At 38.9% G+C, this 22,547-nt stretch overlaps 1 protein-coding gene across 4 annotated transcripts in view; it reads left to right on the top strand.

The window, feature by feature from the left end:
• ptprja (protein tyrosine phosphatase receptor type Ja) overlaps positions 1-21,273 on the top strand; it is a 48,187-nt gene extending 26,914 nt beyond the window's left edge. For 2 of the 4 annotated variants that reach the window (XM_042412650.1, XM_042412649.1), the window contains 28 exons: positions 6,041-6,298; positions 6,559-6,816; positions 7,082-7,342; positions 7,678-7,950; positions 8,116-8,385; positions 8,532-8,795; positions 9,530-9,793; positions 9,930-10,184; positions 11,969-12,235; positions 12,457-12,717; positions 12,809-13,078; positions 13,953-14,222; positions 14,335-14,601; positions 14,962-15,237; positions 15,364-15,513; positions 15,743-15,947; positions 16,462-16,577; positions 16,714-16,801; positions 16,882-16,926; positions 17,032-17,040; positions 17,155-17,242; positions 17,576-17,666; positions 17,941-18,017; positions 18,244-18,378; positions 18,561-18,677; positions 19,090-19,250; positions 19,380-19,515; positions 19,619-21,273. In XM_042412650.1, the coding sequence (XP_042268584.1) occupies positions 6,041-6,298; positions 6,559-6,816; positions 7,082-7,342; positions 7,678-7,950; positions 8,116-8,385; positions 8,532-8,795; positions 9,530-9,793; positions 9,930-10,184; positions 11,969-12,235; positions 12,457-12,717; positions 12,809-13,078; positions 13,953-14,222; positions 14,335-14,601; positions 14,962-15,237; positions 15,364-15,513; positions 15,743-15,947; positions 16,462-16,577; positions 16,714-16,801; positions 16,882-16,926; positions 17,032-17,040; positions 17,155-17,242; positions 17,576-17,666; positions 17,941-18,017; positions 18,244-18,378; positions 18,561-18,677; positions 19,090-19,250; positions 19,380-19,515; positions 19,619-19,777 (5,291 nt within the window). In that variant the 3' untranslated portion in view covers positions 19,778-21,273. Of the gene's footprint in view, positions 1-485; positions 747-1,733; positions 1,995-2,454; positions 4,266-4,454; positions 4,716-5,514; positions 5,776-6,040; positions 6,299-6,558; positions 6,817-7,081; positions 7,343-7,677; positions 7,951-8,115; positions 8,386-8,531; positions 8,796-9,529; positions 9,794-9,929; positions 10,185-11,968; positions 12,236-12,456; positions 12,718-12,808; positions 13,079-13,952; positions 14,223-14,334; positions 14,602-14,961; positions 15,238-15,363; positions 15,514-15,742; positions 15,948-16,461; positions 16,578-16,713; positions 16,802-16,881; positions 16,927-17,031; positions 17,041-17,154; positions 17,243-17,575; positions 17,667-17,940; positions 18,018-18,243; positions 18,379-18,560; positions 18,678-19,089; positions 19,251-19,379; positions 19,516-19,618 lie in introns of those variants that run through there. The other 2 variants (XM_042412651.1, XM_042412648.1) reach the window with 2 other exon arrangements.
• Positions 21,274-22,547: the final 1,274 nt, after the last annotated feature.

The following is a 22,547-nucleotide window of genomic DNA, read 5'->3' as shown; positions in this document are numbered from 1 at the left end:
GACACCTGGTGAAGGTGAGACAGGTAGTGATTGTGTTGACTGCTGGTGCAGGTAGCAGATGCAGTGATGCTGCTGTTGTTGTTCTGGTTTATGGATAAGTGAGATCACATGTCCAGTTCTGTTTTTGCTAAAACTTTGAGATTATGGTACAGCAGCTGAAATGAGGTTTCTTCACAGGATGGCTTGCCTCACATATCATTGTAGGGTTCAGTAAGTCTCTATGTCAAACTGCTGTTACTCTGTTATAAGATGAGTCAGCTGATGTGTTTTGGTCACCTGTGAAGGATGAAGGTGGATCCTTTAACACAAGGATGCTAGATGAACTTGCAGCTGCATGGAGGCAACTTGAAAGTGTTTCTGGTGCAACGAGGCTCTGGCTGCACTGTTATCACTGTGACTTTGACTCAAAGAAGAATTTAATAAAGTTACAATGTCGTGATTTTAAAAACTCTTCATTTCCCCTTATGACACCTCCTCCCTCACAGAGCCTGAAGTAGTCAGGAATCTCAGTGCCACTGAAATCACAACATCCTCTATGACTCTGAAGTGGACTGAACCAGAGGGAAGCAGCTCCTTCTATAGAGTACAGTGGACTGATGGAAATGCAATGAGGAATGACAGTGTCACTGAAACATATATAAACATCAGTGAGCTGACTGCTGGAGTGCAGTACAATTTTACAGTCACTGCAGTGGCTGGAGATAACAAAACAGTAGGACAGGCAAAGACAATTTCACTGTATACAAGTAAGATGTGTCATACATCACTTTCTGTATTTATCAATATATGTTGCCATTATATCCAGTTTAAGCCCTCCTCCAGTTAACCTTTTTAACTGTGGTTTCCATGTTGTTACCTCTGTACTTGGTCTTAGATGAATTATATATCACTGTCATCTTTTCTCCTTTGCGTCCACCTCTCTGTCACTCACAGAGCCAGAAGTAGTCAGGAATCTCACTGTCAGTGAAATCACAACATCCTCTATGACTCTGACCTTGACTAAACCAGAGGGAAGCAGCTCCTTCTATAGAGTACAGTGGACTGATGGAAATATAAATCAGAGTTACATTGTCAGTGTAACATTTAACACCATTACTAACCTGACTCCTGGTGTCCAGTATACAATAAGTATTACTGCAGTGGCAGATGATGATCACACTGAAGGACAGAGTACCACTGTTTCTCAGTACACAAGTAAGTAAGCATTTAAATGTAGTTCATACTGTCAGCTAATGACAGTCTGCTGAGGACACCTGGTGAAGGTGAGACAGGTAGTGATTGTGTTGACTGCTGGTGCAGGTAGCAGATGCAGTGATGCTGCTGTTGTTGTTCTGGTTTATGGATAAGTGAGATCACATGTCCAGTTCTGTTTTTGCTAAAACTTTGAGATTATGGTACAGCAGCTGAAATGAGGTTTCTTCACAGGGTGGCTTGCCTCACATATCATTGTAGGGTTCAGTAAGTCTCTATGTCAAACTGCTGTTACTCTGTTATAAGATGAGTCAGCTGATGTGTTTTGGTCACCTGTGAAGGATGAAGGTGGATCCTTTAACACAAGGATGCTAGATGAACTTGCAGCTGCATGGAGGCAACTTGAAAGTGTTTCTGGTGCAACGAGGCTCTGGCTGCACTGTTATCACTGTGACTTTGACTCAAAGAAGAATTTAATAAAGTTACAATGTCGTGATTTTAAAAACTCTTCATTTCCCCTTATGACACCTCCTCCCTCACAGAGCCTGAAGTAGTCAGGAATCTCAGTGCCACTGAAATCACAACATCCTCTATGACTCTGAAGTGGACTGAACCAGAGGGAAGCAGCTCCTTCTATAGAGTACAGTGGACTGATGGAAATGCAATGAGGAATGACAGTGTCACTGAAACATATATAAACATCAGTGAGCTGACTGCTGGAGTGCAGTACAATTTTACAGTCACTGCAGTGGCTGGAGATAACAAAACAGTAGGACAGGCAAAGACAATTTCACTGTATACAAGTAAGATGTGTCATACATCACTTTCTGTATTTATCAATATATGTTGCCATTATATCCAGTTTAAGCCCTCCTCCAGTTAACCTTTTTAACTGTGGTTTCCATGTTGTTACCTCTGTACTTGGTCTTAGATGAATTATATATCACTGTCATCTTTTCTCCTTTGCGTCCACCTCTCTGTCACTCACAGAGCCTGAAGTAGTCAGGAATCTCACTGTCAGTGAAATCACAACATCCTCTATGACTCTGACCTGGACTAAACCAGAGGGAAGCAGCTCCTTCTATAGAGTACAGTGGACTGATGGAAATATAAATCAGAGTTACATTGTCAGTGTAACATTTAACACCATTACTAACCTGACTCCTGGTGTCCAGTATACAATAAGTATTACTGCAGTGGCAGATGATGATCACACTGAAGGACAGAGTACCACTGTTTCTCAGTACACAAGTAAGTAAGCATTTAAATGTAGTTCATACTGTCAGCTAATGACAGTCTGCTGAGGACACCTGGTGAAGGTGAGACAGGTAGTGATTGTGTTGACTGCTGGTGCAGGTAGCAGATGCAGTGATGCTGCTGTTGTTGTTCTGGTTTATGGATAAGTGAGATCACATGTCCAGTTCTGTTTTTGCTAAAACTTTGAGATTATGGTACAGCAGCTGAAATGAGGTTTCTTCACAGGGTGGCTTGCCTCACATATCATTGTAGGGTTCAGTAAGTCTCTATGTCAAACTGCTGTTACTCTGTTATAAGATGAGTCAGCTGATGTGTTTTGGTCACCTGTGAAGGATGAAGGTGGATCCTTTAACACAAGGATGCTAGATGAACTTGCAGCTGCATGGAGGCAACTTGAAAGTGTTTCTGGTGCAACGAGGCTCTGGCTGCACTGTTATCACTGTGACTTTGACTCAAAGAAGAATTTAATAAAGTTACAATGTAGTGATTTTAAAAACTCTTCATTTCCCCTTATGACACCTCCTCCCTCACAGAGCCTGAAGTAGTCAGGAATATCAGTGCCACTGAAATTACATCATAGAGAAGGTAAAGGTTGGAGAACTTATGGTTTAGGGCCAATAAGTTGGCATCTGTTTTCAGTGTGCACTGGAGTGGTTTAAAGTTGGTATAACACAGGCTGGATGAGATTCAGCTCAATCTGAGGTTACTGTGGTTGACTGCTAGTTTGGAAGTTAGCTACAGTGATGTTGTTATTCTACTAGACCATGGTGACAACAAAAGAGTTCACATGTGAAGCAAAAGTCCAGATCTTCCTTTTTTTGGATAATACTGGTCCAATCCTTAGCTTCGGTCACAACCTCTGGGTAGTGACTGAAAGAATGAGGTCATGGAAACAGCAGTTGAAATGAGTTTTCTCCACTGGGTGGCATGTTTCATTATAGTGTGAGAAGCTGGGTGATCCAGGAGGGACAGAAGTGAAATGAGGTGGTTTGTCACCTCTCAAGGGTGACCCGAAGAAGTGTGGTGACACCACTAACTGAAAGTGGATCCCATAATGCCAATCAAACTCGATGAATGGATGAATCAGCTTGATAACATCCTTGTCACTATTACTACTGTGATCTTGATTCAATGAAGAATTCGGAATATGGTCCATAAAAACACAATTACACATCTTTATGATAGGTTTCACAAAGATACATAGTAAGATGCAATTTGAAAATTCTTTTTTTCCCCATATCATCCCTGTCTAACTCACAGAGCCTCAAGTAGTCAGAAACCTCACTATCGCTGTATTCACCACATCCTCTGTGTGTCTGAGCTGGACTAAACCAGCAGGAAACAGCTCCTTCTATAGAGTACAGTGGACTGATAAGACAGCCAACTAGAATCTCAATGTCAATTAAACAGAAATAAATGTCACTGCACTGACTGCTAGAGTGCAGTACAATTTTTGCTGCGGTTTTCTGATGATGTTACTCCTGTACTTTGTCTTAGATGAATTATGTTTCGTTGTCATCTTTTCTCCTTTGCATCCACCTCTCTGTCACTCACAGAGCCTGAAGCAGTCAGGAATCTCAATGTCACTGCATTCACAACATCCTCAGTGTCTCTGAAGTGGACTGAACCAGAGGGAAGCAGCTCCTTCTATAGAGTACAGTGGACTGATGGAAATGCAATGAGGAATGACAGTGTCACTGAAACATATATAAACATCAGTGAGCTGACTGCTGGAGTGCAGTACAATTTTACAGTCACTGCAGTGGCTGGAGATAACAAAACAGTAGGACAGGCAAAGACAATTTCACTGTATACAAGTAAGATGTTTCATACATCACTTTCTGTATTTATCAATATATGTTGCCATTATATCCAGTTTAAGCCCTCCTCCAGTTAACCTTTTTAACTGTGGTTTTCCGATGATGTTACCCCTGTACTTTGTCTTAGATGAATTATGTTTTACTGTCATCTTTTCTCCTTTGCATCCACCTCTCTGTCACTCACAGAGCCTGAAGTAGTCAGGAATCTCACTGTCAGTGAACTCACAACATCCTCTATGACTCTGACCTGGACTAAACCAGAGGGAAGCAGTTCCTTCTATAGAGTACAGTGGACTGATGGAAATATAAATCAGAGTTACAATGTCAGTGTCACATCTAAGACCTTTACTAACCTGACTGCTGGTGTCCAGTATACAATAAGTATTACTGCAGTGGCAGATGATGATCACACTGAAGGACAGAGTGCCACTGTTTCTCAGTACACAAGTAAGTAAGCATTTAAACGTGGTTCATACTGTCAGGTAGTGATATCAGAGAGAAGGTAAAGTCTGGGGAACTTATGGTTTAGGGACAATAAGTTGGCATCTGGTTTTAGTGTGCACTGGAGTGGTTTAAAGTTGGTATAACACAGGCTGGATGAGATTCAGCTCAATCTGAGGTTACTGTGGTTGACTGCTAGTTTGGACGTCAGCTACAGTGATGTTGTTATTCTACTAGACCATGGTGACAACAAAAGAGTTCACATGTGAAGCAAAAGTCCAGATCTTCCTTTTTTTGGTTTATACTGGTCCAATCTTTAGCTTTGGTCAAAACCTCTGGTTAGTGACTGAAAGAATGAGGTCATGGAAACAGCAGTTGAAATGAGTTTTCTCCACTGGGTGGCATGTTTCATTATAGCGTGAGAAGCTGGGTGATCTAGGAGGAACAGAAAAGAGATGAGGTGGTTTGTCACCTCTCAAGGGTGACCCGAAGAAGTGTGGTGACACCACCAACTGAAAGTGGATCCCATAATGCCAATCAAACACGATGAATGGATGAATCAGCTTGATAACTTTTTTACTATTACTACTGTGACCTTGATTCAATGAAGAATTCTGAACATGGTCCATAAAAATCCAATCTGCATTTAATATTATATGTTGCCATTATAGCCAGTTTAAATCCTCCTCCAGTTAACCCTTTTAACTGTGGTTTTCTGATGATGTTACCCCTGTACTTTGTCTTAGATGAATTATGTTTTACTGTCATCTTTTCTCCTTTGCATCCACCTCTCTGTCACTCACAGAGCCTGAAGTAGTCAGGAATCTCACTGTCACTGCATTCACAACATCCACTGTGTCTCTGACCTGGACTAAACCAGAGGGAAGCAGCTCCTTCTATAGAGTACAGTGGACTGATGGAAATATAAATCAGAGTTACATTGTCAATGTAACATTTAACACCATTACTAACCTGACTCCTGGTGTCCAGTATACAATAAGTATTACTGCAGTGGCAGATGATGGTCACACTGAAGGACAGAGTACCACTGTTTCTCAGTACACAAGTAAGTATGCATTTAAATGTGGTTCATACACTTTCAGGTAGTGAGAGTTTGCTGAGAAGATGAAGTGCACTGATTTCAACTCTCACTTCAGGGTTGGGTTCTTGCTCCGAAATACTAGTGATGCACCTTTTTAGTTGATGACATTGCTAATACTCAATTTTGTGCTTTACTGCTTTGCTTTTCTTACATGTTGATATTTTTCTTTGTGTTGATTCTGTTTTTCTTCATTTTCATGTTTTGGATATTCTTCTCTCCTCTTCTTTAGAACCAGGTACAATTGGGCATATTGATGTATCCACAACCACATCCTCCATCTCACTGATCTGGAAGGCATCTGCTGGTGAATCACTGACCTACAAGGTGGAGTGGCACAACGGTGGAGCACCGGTGTTCAGAAACACAACCAATACTTCCACTGTGCTATCTGACTTGAGCCCTGGTACAAACTACACAATCACAATTGTTGCCATTGCTGGAGATAATCAGACACAAGGAGACCCCTTCATATACTCTGCAGTCACAAGTAAGCCACATGTTCTGTGTTTAACATTTTCAATTTAAAAATGTGCAATTGTGACAAAAGTTACTTAAGAGGTTTCCTATTTGCACATGGTATCAGAAAATGCAAAGTGTTCTGTTCTTTCATTTCCCCATACAGTAAGTTTTCCACATAATTTGGGTTATTGCTGGTTTTGATGACAAATCTGTCAATGTATTATTCTATAGCTATAAACAATGTGTTGTTTTTATTCCCTTCTTCTTGTGTTTATCCTACATTCTCAGAACCTTCTGTGGTCAGTGATCTTACTGTGACTGCAGTCACAACATCGTCTGCGTCTCTGACCTGGACTCAACCAGAGGGCAATGTAACCTCATACATTGTTCAGTGGACTGTAGGAAAAACCATCGATAAGGCCACCAATGAAACCTCATTAACCATCCAAGGTTTAATCCCTGGATTCCAGTACAACATTACAGTGACTGCTGTTGCTGGAAATTCCTCAAACAAGGGAGAAGGAACCTCAATAACTACCATCACAAGTAGGTCCATGCTTTTGCGGGAAAGTGTATCTTTGTAGAAAAGTTGTGAGATAAAGCAAACAAAAAAAAAAATAGAAGCTAAAATTAATTAAATAATAAAAGTTAAAATATATATATATATTTTATTTATATATGTAGGAATATATTTATTGATTTTAATTGATTAAATATCCATGTGCTGCAATTATTTGTATTATATTTAATATATGCCATTTCAAGATGTGGCCTATTTGTCTATTGTTTTTACAATGCAATCACTGTGTAGTGCCTGAGAATCCTGGAAACATCACGGTCACAGCACGAGGAACCGATAATCTGAGCATCAACTGGACCTTACCTGAAGGGAGGGTTGATTACTACATGGTGAACATCTCAAATGAGAATCTGCTATATTCGTATAGCAATACAACAGCAATCACCTCAGCCCACTTTACTGGTTTACATCCTGGGAGAGTCTATGTTATCACAGTGACTGCTGTAGCTGGAAACTTCAGGAAGACATCTGACCAGTCCTCATTTGCCACTGGTAAGTTCAACATCCTGCTGTTACTACTTTTAACGTTTTTGTCATTTTCAGATCTTGTGCAGCAATTGAATGCAGTTTATTTAAATGGGTTTAAACCATTAAATCAGATCTGAATGACAGAAACATAGAAAGTAATGCTTAAAAAGTCTGACTGTGTGTCAGTCACAAACATTTTTCCCTTGTACATAATAGCCTATATTTACATGTATATCAGTACAAGAGCTCCTCAAATAATGATCAGTAGCCAAACAATTATAGAAAAATATAAAGTAATAAGTGTGTGTGTGTGTACCTGAAACTCAGTCATTATTTAAACTTTTATTCAAACCTTTTAGTTCCCACACCTCCTGGTTCCATCGTTATCAGTCAGGTGACAAACACTTCGCTCCATCTGCAATGGGCGACTCCCGCCTTGATGGAAGGTGCTCCAAACATCAGCTATTATATCACCTATCAGCGCCAGGGTGGTGAACTACAAAATAATAGCATCACAATCAATAACACAGTGCTGTCCTCGCTGTCCTCTGGAATGTCCTACAATATAACTGTGAAAACAATTGGACCCCAAAATTTAATGAGCGAGGTTGTCAGTAATTCTGCATACACCCGTAAGTGCTTCTCTATTCCTTGGAGTGATTAAATTCATTTTGCACTGTTTGTAATATTTGTTCTATATTCTAATTCTATATATTATTATAAATGTGTTATTTATATAGAAATTTCCTCTTATTTTTCTTTGCAAATAAAATTTTCCTTACTTGTTGTTGTTCTAGGGCCCAACCCTGTGTTGAATCTTGTAGCCAGCCCTAAATCCACCACCTCAGTAAAAGTGAAATGGTCATACCCACAGGAAGCCCAGCCATACTACGTATACGTTGTTCAAACCTACAATTCTACAGGAACACTTGTTGACAACAAAACAGTCAGTAATAAAAGCACTGATGTACATGACCTTGAGCCAGGAACTAGATACAATATCACTGTCACGACAATAGCAGCACAAGGAAGTGAATCCACGGCAGAACAGACGTTCAGTTACACAAGTAAGGCCTTACATTGAAATGCTTTCAAACTGCTGAAACATTAACGGGTTCAGCAGTATCTATGTACATAGGATACCACAAAAATGCAAATTACACTTTTCTGTTGTGGTCTTATTTTACATAACCCTCTACTCTATTTGCTGCAGTGCCCAAAGCAGTGACCAACCTTACAGTGACGGATGTACAAACAACTGCCATCCAGCTGACGTGGCTCAGACAAAGCGATCATAAGCCTTCCTACTCCTACTGGGTGGTAGCACTCCAGGACAACGAGGTGGTTCAGAATAATTCAGCAAAGATGGAAAATTACACCTTCTTCAATCTGACCCCTGGAACACTGTACAGTTTCAATGTGTTCACGGTTGTAGAAGGAGTCAAGTCCACTGTGGAAAGCACATCAAGCTACACAAGTATGCCTTCAAAGTTTCTAAAATGTGTTTTTTTATATATTTTATACGTTGTTGCTGGTTTAAAAGATTAATTTACCTAATCAAAATTGCAGTGAGTAGTACTAACCTAAGGATTATAGAGCTCAGTAATGTATTCTGATTACTCTAAAGGGGTACTCCAACGATCAGATCTATGATCAAACTCAAAGGAGCAGAGGTAGAGATATAATGGCTTTTAGTCTCTGGTATGGGTCAGTCTCCAAAAACGCTGGAGCGTACAATATCCATAATGCAACTCAGCAGTGTCTTTCATTAGATCTCCCCTGCCAGTGAAATGCCCACTTGTTTCATACTCCACAACTCCAGTATTTAACAAAAGCTTTCTGCTAAAATTTGTAAGTCTCAAACCCGAGCCGAGATAAGCCAAGAAATAGTTTATTATTTATTTTAGTGGGTTCCCATTGTGAGGAGTGCCCCTTTAAGAATAACTGCACAAATAATAAAAGGGAAAAATTACAGGTTTAGAAAACGTATTTCAGCATTTTATATCTCAAATGTAATTTTGGTCAGAATGCACTTACATTTTGAATGTGTTTAGAATACATATATGTGCTACAATTGTTTAGTTACTACCCAACCTTGTGTATTTCTTCAAGTTAACTTGATGTGTGTGTTTTCATTGGCTTGAGCAGAGCTAAAACTAAAGAGTTTCTAACTGTAAATTGCATTGAATTTAAATCTTTTTTTTTTTCCAGGGCCTGCAGCAGTTTCTGACATTGTTGCCATAGGAGGCACAACTAACATGTCAGTGAGTTGGACGCTTGCATTAGGACAGGTGGACTCCTACACTGTCCTGCTGTACAGAGACTCACAGTTAAAGACAAACCACACAGATCTGAGCAACACCACTGTGAACACAGTGTTTCAGGACCTGAAACCAGGAGTGCTTTACTGTGTGGTGGTGATCACCAAAAGTCAACCTTTTCAGAGCAATAATGCAAGTGTTTACAACGCAACTTGTGAGTCGCCATCATGATATATTATATGTATACTGTATGTATTTTGACCAGTAGTTATTTTGGAAATGTCTGTAGTGTAGTAGTGTTGTTTAGTGTAACTTAGCACAAATGAAACAGTGTTCTTTCTCCTGTTCAGTTCCCAATCCTCCTGGCCTCATCAATGTGGAGTTGCAGACTGTGGAGTCCATCAACTTTACCTGGGCCTTTCCAGAGGACATGAACCCCTATCAGTACAACTTCAGCGTGTCCACTCACATAGGCTCTTTTATGACCCAAAACAACTGGTTCCTGCTGCTCAATCTCCAGTCTGGAACCCTCTACCACATCTCTGTTGTTACTGTAGGTGTGCTGGACTATGAGAGCACAGCTGTGACAGCAGAAAACTATACCAGTGAGTGTTATTAACACACACCAGGGCTATTACTTTGGGTGCTCTCACCTATGGGTTTTTAGCTTTTCCTTTTGTTTTTTTTATTTCAGTCCTTTTATTAAAGGATAGGTTCACTATTCTTTTATAAGACTTTTTTAAAGCAATTATCAGTGGCCTGTATGAACACAGAAATAGGTTTTGCTCACTGTAATCATTTCTCCTGTTCATGGGGATGCACAGACACAGTTTATTCTATCTCTCTATCCAACCTAGTTTTCCAGTCTGTCCAGTAGTATTGAATGGTCGACAGTGTCAAATGCAGCACTAAGATCCAGTAACACAAAGATCGAACTTTAATAAGAACAGTTTTGGTGCTGTAACAGGATTGAAAACAGAGTGAAAGCTTTACACGTCAGTGGATGGAACTAGTGAGCGAGATGGAGAATGTCAGTGTCAGCGAGGAAGAGTTGTGTTCACTGACCGTTGTTGCGTTCAGGTGTGCTACAGGAATGATTTGTCATGTGCATGTGGCGGCGGAGACTATGAATATGAGAAAATGATTACTGCTGTTCTTAAAATTCTAAAAAAAGATATTTATCAGTTTATCGAGAGAATGGCTGTGGTGTTATACCAAGTGATAATTGCTCAGGCCCCAAAAGGAGCGTGCACTGAAATATGGTGTCTATAGCTTTGCTTATTTCAGTCCAATATTGCTGCAATATGACTACCTCCCCCCGTCTTCACCAACAACTTGATGTTACCTCCTTGGAACACTTTGACATAATAACAGATGTTTTAAAGAAACGTAGTTGAATTTTCCAAGAGTACTCTCTCCAAATTAATGAACTTTCCATGTGTTTTGTTTCTCCCCAAATAAATGTATTAATAATTTTATCCCATTGGTTAAAGTTTTTTTTTTGGTACATGAATTGGCAAGTTTTGAAATAAAAAATAAATCTTGGTAAAATATTTGTTTTAATGATCTCAGTTCTCTCTGTTATTGTTAATGGGATTAATATCCATTTTTGTAAATCTTGTTTAATTTGGCTCCCCAAAATTATATTGATAAAGCTAATTAAAGTCTTGACAAATGGTCACCCCTAAATATCTCAGTTTATTTTGTTCCCATTTTAGGTTATATTTAGATTTAATAGTATGCGATATTGGCTGCCCAACTACCATTGCTTCTGCTATACCCATGTTTAGTGTTGTTAGTTAGGTAGAGAATCAAGCATATGTAGCATATATCGCTAGTTTGTGCTCTTCTTGTCCCAATACCAATCCTTATGTTTTAGAATTGTGTCTTATTTTCTCTGCAAATGGTTCCATTGCCAAAATAAACATTAGAGGGGAGAGAATTTTTGACATACCTAAAATATAAAAGACTAGGAGACCCTACACTGAGAAATTCACTTTTTCTGCATCTTTTGTTAGGATAAGCATTTGTTGTTTCGTTTTTGAAGAGTTTTCTTTAATATTTAAGGTTTTTCTGACATTATCGCCCAGAGTTCTATTGGAAACAAAGCCTGACTGATCAGGTTTATAATATTAGGAATAATGGTTTTAAGTCTATTTGCAAGCATTAAAGTAACTAATTTATGATCAATATTTAATAAGGATACTGGGCAATATGAGGCACAATCTTTTAATTCTTTACCTTCTTTATGAATTAATTCTGAGGTTTTGCTCCCTGTAATCATTGTTTCATGGGGAAGCACAGACTCAATTTATTCTATCTTTCTATCCCATATGTGATACATAAAAACACACACCTCTTCTGTATCTCATCTGTCTCATTTTCTCAGGACCGCTCGCTGTAACCATGCTGAGACAGACAGAAATCACCACAAATGCAGTGACCTTGGTGTGGGAGCAACCGGAGAGCAAACCTAACTACTCATATGTGGTGCAGGTCACAAATGGATCTTTTTCTCAACATGAAGTAGTAGAGTTCCCAAAAACCACACACACGATCACTCGACTTCTTTCTGGGAGCAACTACACCTTCAGTGTCACTGCACAAACAGCAGATGGCACTCAGGCAGATCCTGTGACAGTGTCCTACTTCACACGTATGTATAAATCCCATCTATGTGGGAAAAAACAATATCAACCCCAATTTAATTAAGCAAAACAACCAAAGTAAATAACAATAAACCAATTATTATTCCTTTAAGTTTTAGCTGTCTCTGTAGCATTTGTACTGAGGGAAGTTCTGCTTATTTGATAGATATGAAAGAAGATTGTGAGCTTTATGTTGACTCATAAGAAACACTTTCTACTCCGTTTGCAGGGCCGTACAGTGTTAGTGGGTTGCGGGCTGAAACCTTGAACACAACTGCTGTACATCTGGTTTGGGTGAAACCAATGGAGTACAAGGATGAATATACATATCGGGTTGAAACAACCGTCTGTGGCCACAAAAACAAAACCCTGACAGAAGAAGCCGTACTGATCTCAGAGCTCACCCCTGGGACCAGCTGCACCTTCTGTGTTTTTGTCAGGGCCAAGGATGGCACAGAAGGGAAAGCAGAATGCACCTCTCAGTACACTCGTAAGATTCTAACTTGCCATTTCTGTTTCTTTATTTCAAACTGTCAAGGTGGTTGATCAGCTTTAATCCTTCCTCCTCCGCACATTAACAGGGCCTGAGACGGTGCATCCCAGTATCTCCAGCCAGGGCTCCAATAGTTCAATCCGGGTGTCATGGACAAAACCTCCTGGGAACGTGGAGTATTATATGGTTTATCTAAAGAGCACTTCCCCTGATCCAGATTTTGAGCAACAGCAGATAAACTCTACCGGTATCTCCGAGCTGTTTGAGGGCCTGTCAGCTGGAAGGAAGTACACCACCTGGGTGACCACACATAGTGGACCCTTCAATGCATCATCTGAACCGGTCACTAATGCTACCTGTAAGTATGATGAATTTGTTATATTTTCAGGTTTTGTGTTGCATCATATTCAGTAATTTACAGCCAGTAACAAGTTCCAAACGTGCCAAAAACGTGGTTTGGCACACATTTTCACAACTAATTAGATTACTTTACGTTATTGTTAATTTTCTGAAGCATACTGTGAAGTTTTAGGGTTTTTTTGGAGCATCTTCTGCATCTTCCAGGAAACTGCAGGTTACTCGACTTGAATTTCGTCTGACATTAGGAATCAAGATAAGCAGTTAAATATTCTTTGCCTTTCATGTGTCATCACGTAGTACTGCCGTTGTAAACACAACTGATGTTCAAACCTTGATGGTGCTTTCAAGGACATGATGGTGCTCAAAGATGACATGCTAGGTCACACCATCATTACTGCACTTCTCTGGCATCAAACAGGTCCTTCTGCATGACAGCACATATGTGCGGTAGGACATTAATACAAGAAAAAAAAAGTTCCGCCTGCAACAGCAATGCATGGCAGCAGACAGGTGTTGCATTGACAAACTGTGTTGTAGGAAAATCTAATGGACAAACAGGCAAACATGTATATAGTGAACAGGATGATTGGTACTTTGTGGTCATCTTCCCAAAAATTAAAGGCAATTACTTATTAACTGAGATGGTTTACCTGTCTTGAGCAAATTTCTGCAAGTTGAATTTCTTACGGTGGTGAAGTGACTGGAAACCAGTGGAAGTAAGAGCAACTAAAACGAAAAAGTATGCTTTGGAAAATGGCCTTCTGTAATGTCAAATATTTGTGTTTTGTAAACAACAGACCCTTTAAACATGCACGTTCTTGTTAGTAATTAAAGAATTTTGATGTTAATGTGCTGCAATTCCATCCCCTAAGTTCCTAATGCTCCCGGGCCAATTGAGATCGTGATGAAGACAACCAACTCCATTCACATTAGTTGGACGGATGCTCCTCTGATGACCGGTGCATCATTCTACTACCAGCTCACAAATATATCATCCCTGGGAGGCGAATACATCACTACCACAAACAACAGCTATACTTTTGCCCCCCTGGATTCTGGGACTTCCTACAACATCTCCGTGGTAACAGTGGGTGCCATGAACTTTATGAGTGAGAGGGTTCAGAGACATTCAGTCACCACAAGTAAGTGTTTTATTTCTGTACCCAAACAATGTGCAGGCACAAGCCATTTTCTCTTGCTCCTTTATGGTCTGGATTAACTTTTACATTTCTCCAATCTCTTTAAAACAATCAGAACCATTCGGTGTGGAGGTTCCTAAGGCTTCTACAGACGAGGAGAGCATCACAGTCACGTGGAACCGCCCTCATGAATACAAAGAAAGCTATCAGTACAATTTGACCTGGCAAAGCTCAGATGCTTCCATCATTAACCATACCTTAACTAAAGACGTAACGCTTAAGATCAACCACCTGGTTCCTGGCAGCAGCTATACGATTACTGTCACCACACAGACCACAGATGGAACACGGAGTGATTCAAGATTGATTTCCGCCTGCACAAGTATGGACATAACAGCAGCTTGATTCATTTCATATAGACATATACGTATGAAAAATGTGAAAAGCAAGCATATTTTGAGAGTGATTCTGTATACTAAGTTTTTAAATGTTATTTAATAAGGATTGATTCAATCTTAGCTACTATTTAGATTTTTTTTTTTAATCAAAAATTATTTCTTTGTATCCTGTGAGTCCTTTTTAAAGTTTCTGTCAGTTGCTCATAATGTTTTTTTTTAAATGATGGAAAAGAAGCTACCCCAGGTGGCCAAGTTTTAAACCACTCAAAGACATTGCAAAATGTTTTATTCATGGATTATCAAAGTTATTGTTTATCTGACTTTCATTTCTGTTTCTGCTGCAGATGCAAGCCCAGTGAAAGACTTAACATGTGAAGGTCCAAACAAAACAAATGCAGAAATCATCCTGTCCTGGACAAAACCTGATGGCCAATACAAAAGCTTCCAGATCAATAGAAGTAACAGTGAGACCATCAAGTTGACAAGCTCCTGTAACCCAAATTGTAATCACACTATCTCCAACCTAAGTCACAACTATGAATACAAGCTGGTTATGGTCACTCTGAGCTGTGGACTACCCAGCACTCCTCTGTCTCTCAGCTGCATGACAGGCATCACACGTAGGACATTATTCTTTGTTGACAATATAATTACAACTTTTAACTTTTAATTACTTTTATATTTTTACAATATTTGACAAAGAACTTCTCAAAATCTAATCTTTTCTTTCTCATATTTTTCTGCAGATCCACCAGTTCCAAAAGACTATGACAAACTGACAATGGTGACTGACACAGTGTACAACAAGTTCTCCCTTCAGATCAGTTCTGAGCTGCTGGTTAACACCAATGGGCCAATCACTCATATTGGCGTGCTGGTGACAGACAATTCACCGGGTGAGTTTCTTTTTCACCTCTTAATGTCAGAGAGTGTTGTGACTACGTCATGCTATCATTATCCCTTAGTGCTGAAATGACCCCTTGTTTAGCATGACTCGAATGCTGGACAGCAATTTAATTATCCCTAGTGTTACTTGCTGTATTATTTATTTGTTTTATATGATAAATAAAAAGAACTTCCCTGTGAAAAGCCAATAACTGTTTTCTGTAATTCCTGTCCTTTCAGACGTTAACACTTCTAATCTGAGGGCGTACTTGGGGAAAACATATCAACAGTGGAGTGAAAAGAGTACTTCTGTTTTCCTGGCAACAGTCAAAGACAACGACTTCCTATCGCGCAGTGGAGAGAGCTATCTGATTGTAGAAATAGGAGATGAATCTAAATGGAACAGCTACACCAATGGTGCCCTCAAGGCCACTGAAAAATACCAGTAAGTATTGAAACCATATTATGTATAATAGATGTGCTGCAGCAGAAAATGTAGTAACTTCTCAAAAAGAGAACAACTTGTCAAAAACTGGTAAGATGACCTTCTTTATGTGTTATTGCAGTATTATGTAAAATCATTATTATATGAATTGACAACTACTACTTCTTATGTGGTGAATTGTTTGCTTTTTGTAAGTAGTCATTAAAATGACTGATGATGTAGAAGTATGAACAATGCAATAACTGGAATGATAAAGAATTTGTGTGTTAAACAATGTATTTTAATCATTTTATTCTAACAGGTTATGTAATGGAGGATGTCATTCGTCATGTAACTTGTAGTACAAAGTCTGGTTACTTGTGTTTTACAATTTGATATGTTTAATATAATTTTTGACACATTAGAATGACTGTACACTTTGACAAGTCATTGCATTATTCAGCAAATATTAGAGCACGAGTTGCTTGAACCTAATGCTGTAATGGAACTGACGATAGTTTGTTTAATCCTGCAGATATGCCATCGTGTTGTTCACCAGTCTGAGTGTGGAAAATGACCTTGTGAATTATCAAAGGTCACTGGTCTCAATAACACCTTTTTATCCAGCTCTACAACTCCCACAGAACCCAGGTACCACATTCAACTTATTTTTGTTTGTTTGTTTTTTAGTTTGTTGTTTTTTGCTGTGAACTGTTCCCATAATGTGAGGAAATGTTCATTGTGCTCTTTCTGTGTCTTTCCGTCATAATCTTTGTCAACATTTAAGCCGTCATTGGGTTTGCTATCGGAGCAACACTGGGAATTTTCTGCATTCTCTTCATCATCCTCATCGGCTTCATTATCTACTGGAAAAGGTTTGTCACCATCATCACTGGTGAAAATAACTATTAAGTGTGTAGGACTAAACTCTAAACTCACTGTTTATGTGCTGTAGGTTATCCAACAAAGAATCATCAGATATCCAGATTCATTCTATGAGGTAAGGGTTTTAATTTTTACAATGTTGAACAATTAAACTAAATAGAAAACAATTGTTGCTATAACTATTGATAAATATTGCATTTTTTCTTCTTTCTTTTTTCAGAGCCAAAGTGTAAGTATAAATCCTTTAAATTGCATCAAAGGTTACACATGATGACAAGTTGCACGGTCGGTGATTTTCAGAGCGAAACTTATTCCTCTTGTCTTCTGGTGTCCATTTGAGCAGGAGCGTTGCTGTGAGGGTGGAGGACTACGAGGCTTACTACAGGAAGCAGAAAGCAGACTCCAACTGTGGCTTTGCTGAAGAGTTTGAGGTGAAACATTAGCTCAATATTCAAAGCTTATCCATATCAGTGCATCAGTGCTTAAAATTATTCTATCATCATAATTTTGATTTTGGGACCAATATCAAAATTATTCCCAAAATATTGTATATCATGAAATAAACTGGGATGTAATGCCAAAATAAATGTTATACTGCTATATATTTATTGTTGGTAAAGGCCGAAATGACCATGAAAGAAATTTTGATAATTGTGTGTCCTTGCTGTCATTAAGTTGCTTTTCTGGACCTGTACAAGCACCAGATTTTGGGCATATAGTGAGCCACCCAATCAACAGTCCCACTTTTTGTCTTTCATTCAAAGGACCTGAAGCTTGTTGGTACAGGTCAGTCGAAAACCAGTGCTCTGACTCTGGAGAACAAGCCCAAGAACCGCTACAACAACGTGCTTCCCTGTGAGTCACTTTAACAAATCCACCTCTGCTACTTCCAATCATAACACTCATTACTCTTTAAACTATATCATCTACTATCATATCTATTACCATCATCACACTTCTGCTCAGACATTAAATCAAAGTTATCTTTCAGTTCAATAACACAGCACGGGGAAGTATAACTGCAGTAATTCAATTCATCTCAATGCTTAACATTGTACATATATATATATATAGCAGTCCTTTCTATTACATTTTTTCATTTCATTTACCCTCTGCTCTCGCCCCCTAGATGACTCGTCTAGGGTGAAACTGTCTATTATCCATGGGAGCCCATATGATGACTACATCAATGCTAATTACATGCCGGTGCGTACTGACACTCTTAAAAGCAGCTCTCTGCCTCGTTCATTGCTTCAGTATCAGTAAACATCCTACTGGACCACATAGCTGCTCATTCTTTTGCTTAATGCCATGCTATTTAAACTATTCTGCCTTCGTCCACACTGATGTTTGAAACACTTGAGAATCTCCTTGAAATCTGAACAGAGTGGATGTTTGTGTTCTGTTGCTGGGCTCGTGTTCTGTTTGGCAGGGTTACAACTCCAGGAAGGAGTTTATTGCAGCTCAGGGTCCTTTGCCCACCACAGTCAACGAGTTCTGGAGGATGATCTGGGAGAAGAATGTACAGACCCTGGTCATGCTGACACGCTGCATTGAACAGGGAAGAGTAAGTACGAACACAAAACACCACAGCTAGCAGTGACACGTGTGTTCACATCCACAAACATAGTGATTTTTAGTGTGTGAGTGTGATCCATCCATAGATACATACAGTGTATGGTCCATCAATTAATAAGTGAAATAAGTGATGCAGTCTGTTACAACTCAACCATTGTCTTCCCACTTAAGGTCAAATGTGAGCAGTACTGGAATTCTGGCACCAAGCACTTTGAAAATATCACTGTGAAAACAACCTCTGAAATACCACTTGAAGACTGGACCATCAGGGACTTTGACATTAAAAATGTAAGTGGCAAGATATAATCTTCCTAGGAGGGTAAAAATCAACAGTGTGTCAGTAAAAATCATCACCTATTAGTGATTATTTAACAGCTTTAGTTTGGAATACTTGTCCCAGAGCCTTAATAGTTATATGAGTCAACAAACAATACTCAACACAATGTACACTAATCACACAGGACTACAAATATTTAACACTTAACCTGTGTTGGTATGTGCTCCAATTACTTTCTGGGCACCAGGAATTGTGATCTAACTTGTCAGTAATTGTGAAAATCTATATATTAGCATGCTTAAAGTCTGATTGTTCACAACCTTGTCTGTAATTTAATTCAATCAACTACTACAAACATTTTTGACTGTTCATATGTGTTAATTTCTCAGTCACAACTATTTTATGTGCATGTTTGCCCTTCAGATGAAAACAGCAGAGACCCGCACAGTTCGTCAGTTCCACTTCACAGCCTGGCCGGACCATGGGGTACCAGAAACCACCGAGCTCCTCATCAGCTTCAGACATTTGGTCAGAGAGCACATGGACCAATACTCCAGACACTCTCCTACCGTGGTCCACTGCAGGTCTGCTGTGGATTTTGTTCTATATAACTGTTTCAGAAATGACAAAAAAAAACTCTGAATAAAAAGTCTGTCATTATATCTGTTATTCTGTCTCATTCTCCTCCCTCCTTTGTCTATGTCTTTACTCAGCGCTGGTGTGGGGCGCACAGGTACCTTCATAGCCATTGACCGTCTGATCTTTCAGATTGAAAGGGAAAATATTGTGGATGTGTATGGCATCGTCCATGATCTGCGTATGCACCGGCCCCTCATGGTGCAGACAGAGGTAGGACTGTGCCCAAACACATTGGTTTTTGTCACTAAAGTCTTACATGTTGATGATCACTAAGCTGCAGCTCAGTGAACTTTTGTACTCGATGTCTCTGCAGGACCAGTACGTCTTCCTAAACCAATGTTCAATGGACATCATCAGATCGAGAACTGGAACCAATGTGGATCTAATCTACCAAAACACTGCTGCACTCTCCATTTACGAGAACTTAGACCCCAAAAAAGGTTTTCACAAAAATGGGTACCACAACGCATAGGCCCAGGTAACCACTTCTCTCTTTACTCTTAGCAAGAAACTGAGCAGATATTTGTAAAGGGAACACTTTTAGCAGATGTTGTGCTGTATTTATTTTTTTTATAGTCCACCAGTGACGCTCTTATTAGGAATCTTCTAGTTGCCAGCATTTAAACTTTTTTCTGGTATTTATTTCTTAAAAATGTTGAATATTAGATAATGGAGAGAACTGTATATGGGGATACAATAATCAGTGACCAAAAATATTTTGATTATATGTAAACTTTTGTCAAATAGAAAATTGGATTGTTTCTTACAATGGCATATTTTTGTAATGTTTAGCTGTCTTTTTTTTATTTTTTGCTTGCTTACTACTGTATATGACTGCTCAGGTATGATGGATGCTGTATAGGTATTATATATAATACACTTTTGTCAGAGAAAAACTTCATTAAACCTTTGGAATTGCCTTGTAAATGTGCCTTTTCAAAACATGTGTGCTGTAATACCAGTAGGTGGCACTCTTCCATTTTTGTTTTTATGGCTGAGGCCAGAAATTACTGTTATATTATGTTAAGTGTCACAATCTATAGTATGACATTTTACTTAAGTTGGTTAGTACATCCAACCAATTCCTTTTTGACAACTTTGCACCTCTTAAGTTAATTTGAAATGTGCAATGCCTTTAATGAAGGAGTTTTGTTATTTGTTGTAGAGTCTCTTGTATGTGTATGCACTGTAGGGAATAATGCACTGGATGCATTTGTGTTTCTACTCTGTCCACTTTTTTAAACTATGGAGGTGTTTTTGTTTTGTTTTTTTATCAGGAGTGGTTTGGCCAGTGCTTTATGAAACAGTTTTGCTTTTGCTATGTAGGCATTTTGCTATGTACCCCGAATTTGATTATTACAATTGAACTAGATTACAAATTTGGGTCACATCAAACAAAAGCTCAGGAACTCAAACAGTGAAAGCTGAACATTTAACTGGTCGGTAATCCATACTGCACCAGTGTGTAGTGTGAAGAACTCAAAGGTCATATCCATTGTTTTGTTTTGTTAATGTCCTTCTTCCCTGCATTGTACATTCCTCATAAAAAGAACAATGTTATGTCACTTCCTGCTGCATATCTAGTCAATCTATGGACATTTCCTGTGATGTTAAAATCACCAGAGGAGCACAAGCTTTTTTTTTTCTTTTGCTTCTTAAGGGCAAAATTTTCCATGGGGCAGGTACGTTTTATATTAAAAAAAAAATCATTCATGTGTGTGGTTAGCCTGTCGATATTTTAAATTTGTGTTTTGTTTTTATTGTATCATAATGTACTTAGAAAATAATTGAAAGCACTTATGTTTTTGATGAAAAGCAAGAACAGCAAATAGTCACAAAGGATGTGTAGGATGTTTTTGAAATGCTTTATGAGATGCTTGCTGGTACAATGCAAAGACAAAATGAGCAAGGATTTATTATTTGTGTACTGTCATACAAAATGGGATTAAAGATGTTATTACATTTGAACCCCCCCATTTGTCTATGGCTATGTAGTGTGTGGTTTCATCATCAATCTTCCCTTTACTTGAATCCAACAGTTTCAATGACAGCTTTTCACACTTGCCATAATGTACTGTAATCGGTTCACAATCATGATTGATTTATGATGCTCTGAGCTGATGTTGCATGCTAGTTTTTGTGTTAAATAACATTTTACAAGCTAATATCATTAAAAACATGAATTCTGCAATCTGTGTGACAGTTGCACACTAGATACTGAACTGCTGATAAATTCATTTTGCAAATAGTTTCAAAACTATTTTAGTCAAGCAGAAAGATCAAAGGGAGCATAACAATCAAATATGCTGCAGGCTACAGAGGAGGACTGAGCTGGCACACCTCTGCATTATTTAGAGCAACTTTGAGGTTGCAGGTAGCTAAGTGCACCCTCAAAGGATGAATAGCTAATGCCATTTCTCTTTCTTACTTCATAGGAAAAAGCTTTTACAGAGACAAGACCGGGAAGCTTCAAAAAGTTCTAATTTTACAGCTAGCAGTCTTGGGGATTTTATTCAATATGAAGGTGTTTTTAAGGGCAATCATTTCCACACAGCACAGGGCTTTCCTGGCATGGTGGTAATATAAGGATTTTGTCAGCACGTCAGCTTCAGTAAGCCTGATATTTCTCACATCTCATATGACCTCTCTGCCCTTACTTTCCTCCATTCTCCATCTCTCCCCTCCACTCCTCCTCCTCTTCATTTTTCATGTCTCTCAGAGCCACAAATTGCATCTAAAAATAGATTTAACATTTGGATGCCTCTCTCTAGTTTCCTATGCTGTGAGATGCAATTAAAAAACAATATACAGAGAGCTAGAACCATTATATGGTAATGCAACCTGCAAACACAAAATGGACAAAACTGGGTAATCCTAATTTAATGACTCAAATGCTTATGTGCCAGCAAATCCTCCATAATGGATTACACCACGATATTTCAGATTATGATGGAGGCGGTAACAGGTGCATGTCTCTGAAAATCAGGATTCATGACCTGTGAAGTTGAGGAGAACACAACCACACAGCTATGGAGCAACCTGACCTTTAAGTTTAAGTATTTCTACCTGTAGTTACACTGTACATGAATGAAGACTACTATGTGTGCATATGGCTCTTGTTGAAAATCATGTCTAGGTCAGTAAAGCTATGATGGACTCTCAGTTTGACAAAGCCAATAAAAGCAAACATATTAATCCCAATACAATTTACAAGGATAAATACTTCTTATCAAATTGGTAAC

Source organism: Thunnus maccoyii, chromosome 5 (assembly GCF_910596095.1).
Source record: "Thunnus maccoyii chromosome 5, fThuMac1.1, whole genome shotgun sequence".
NCBI lineage: Eukaryota > Metazoa > Chordata > Actinopteri > Scombriformes > Scombridae > Thunnus > Thunnus maccoyii.
Note: the sequence above shows the minus strand (reverse complement) of the source record. Positions and strands in the feature narration are given on the sequence as shown.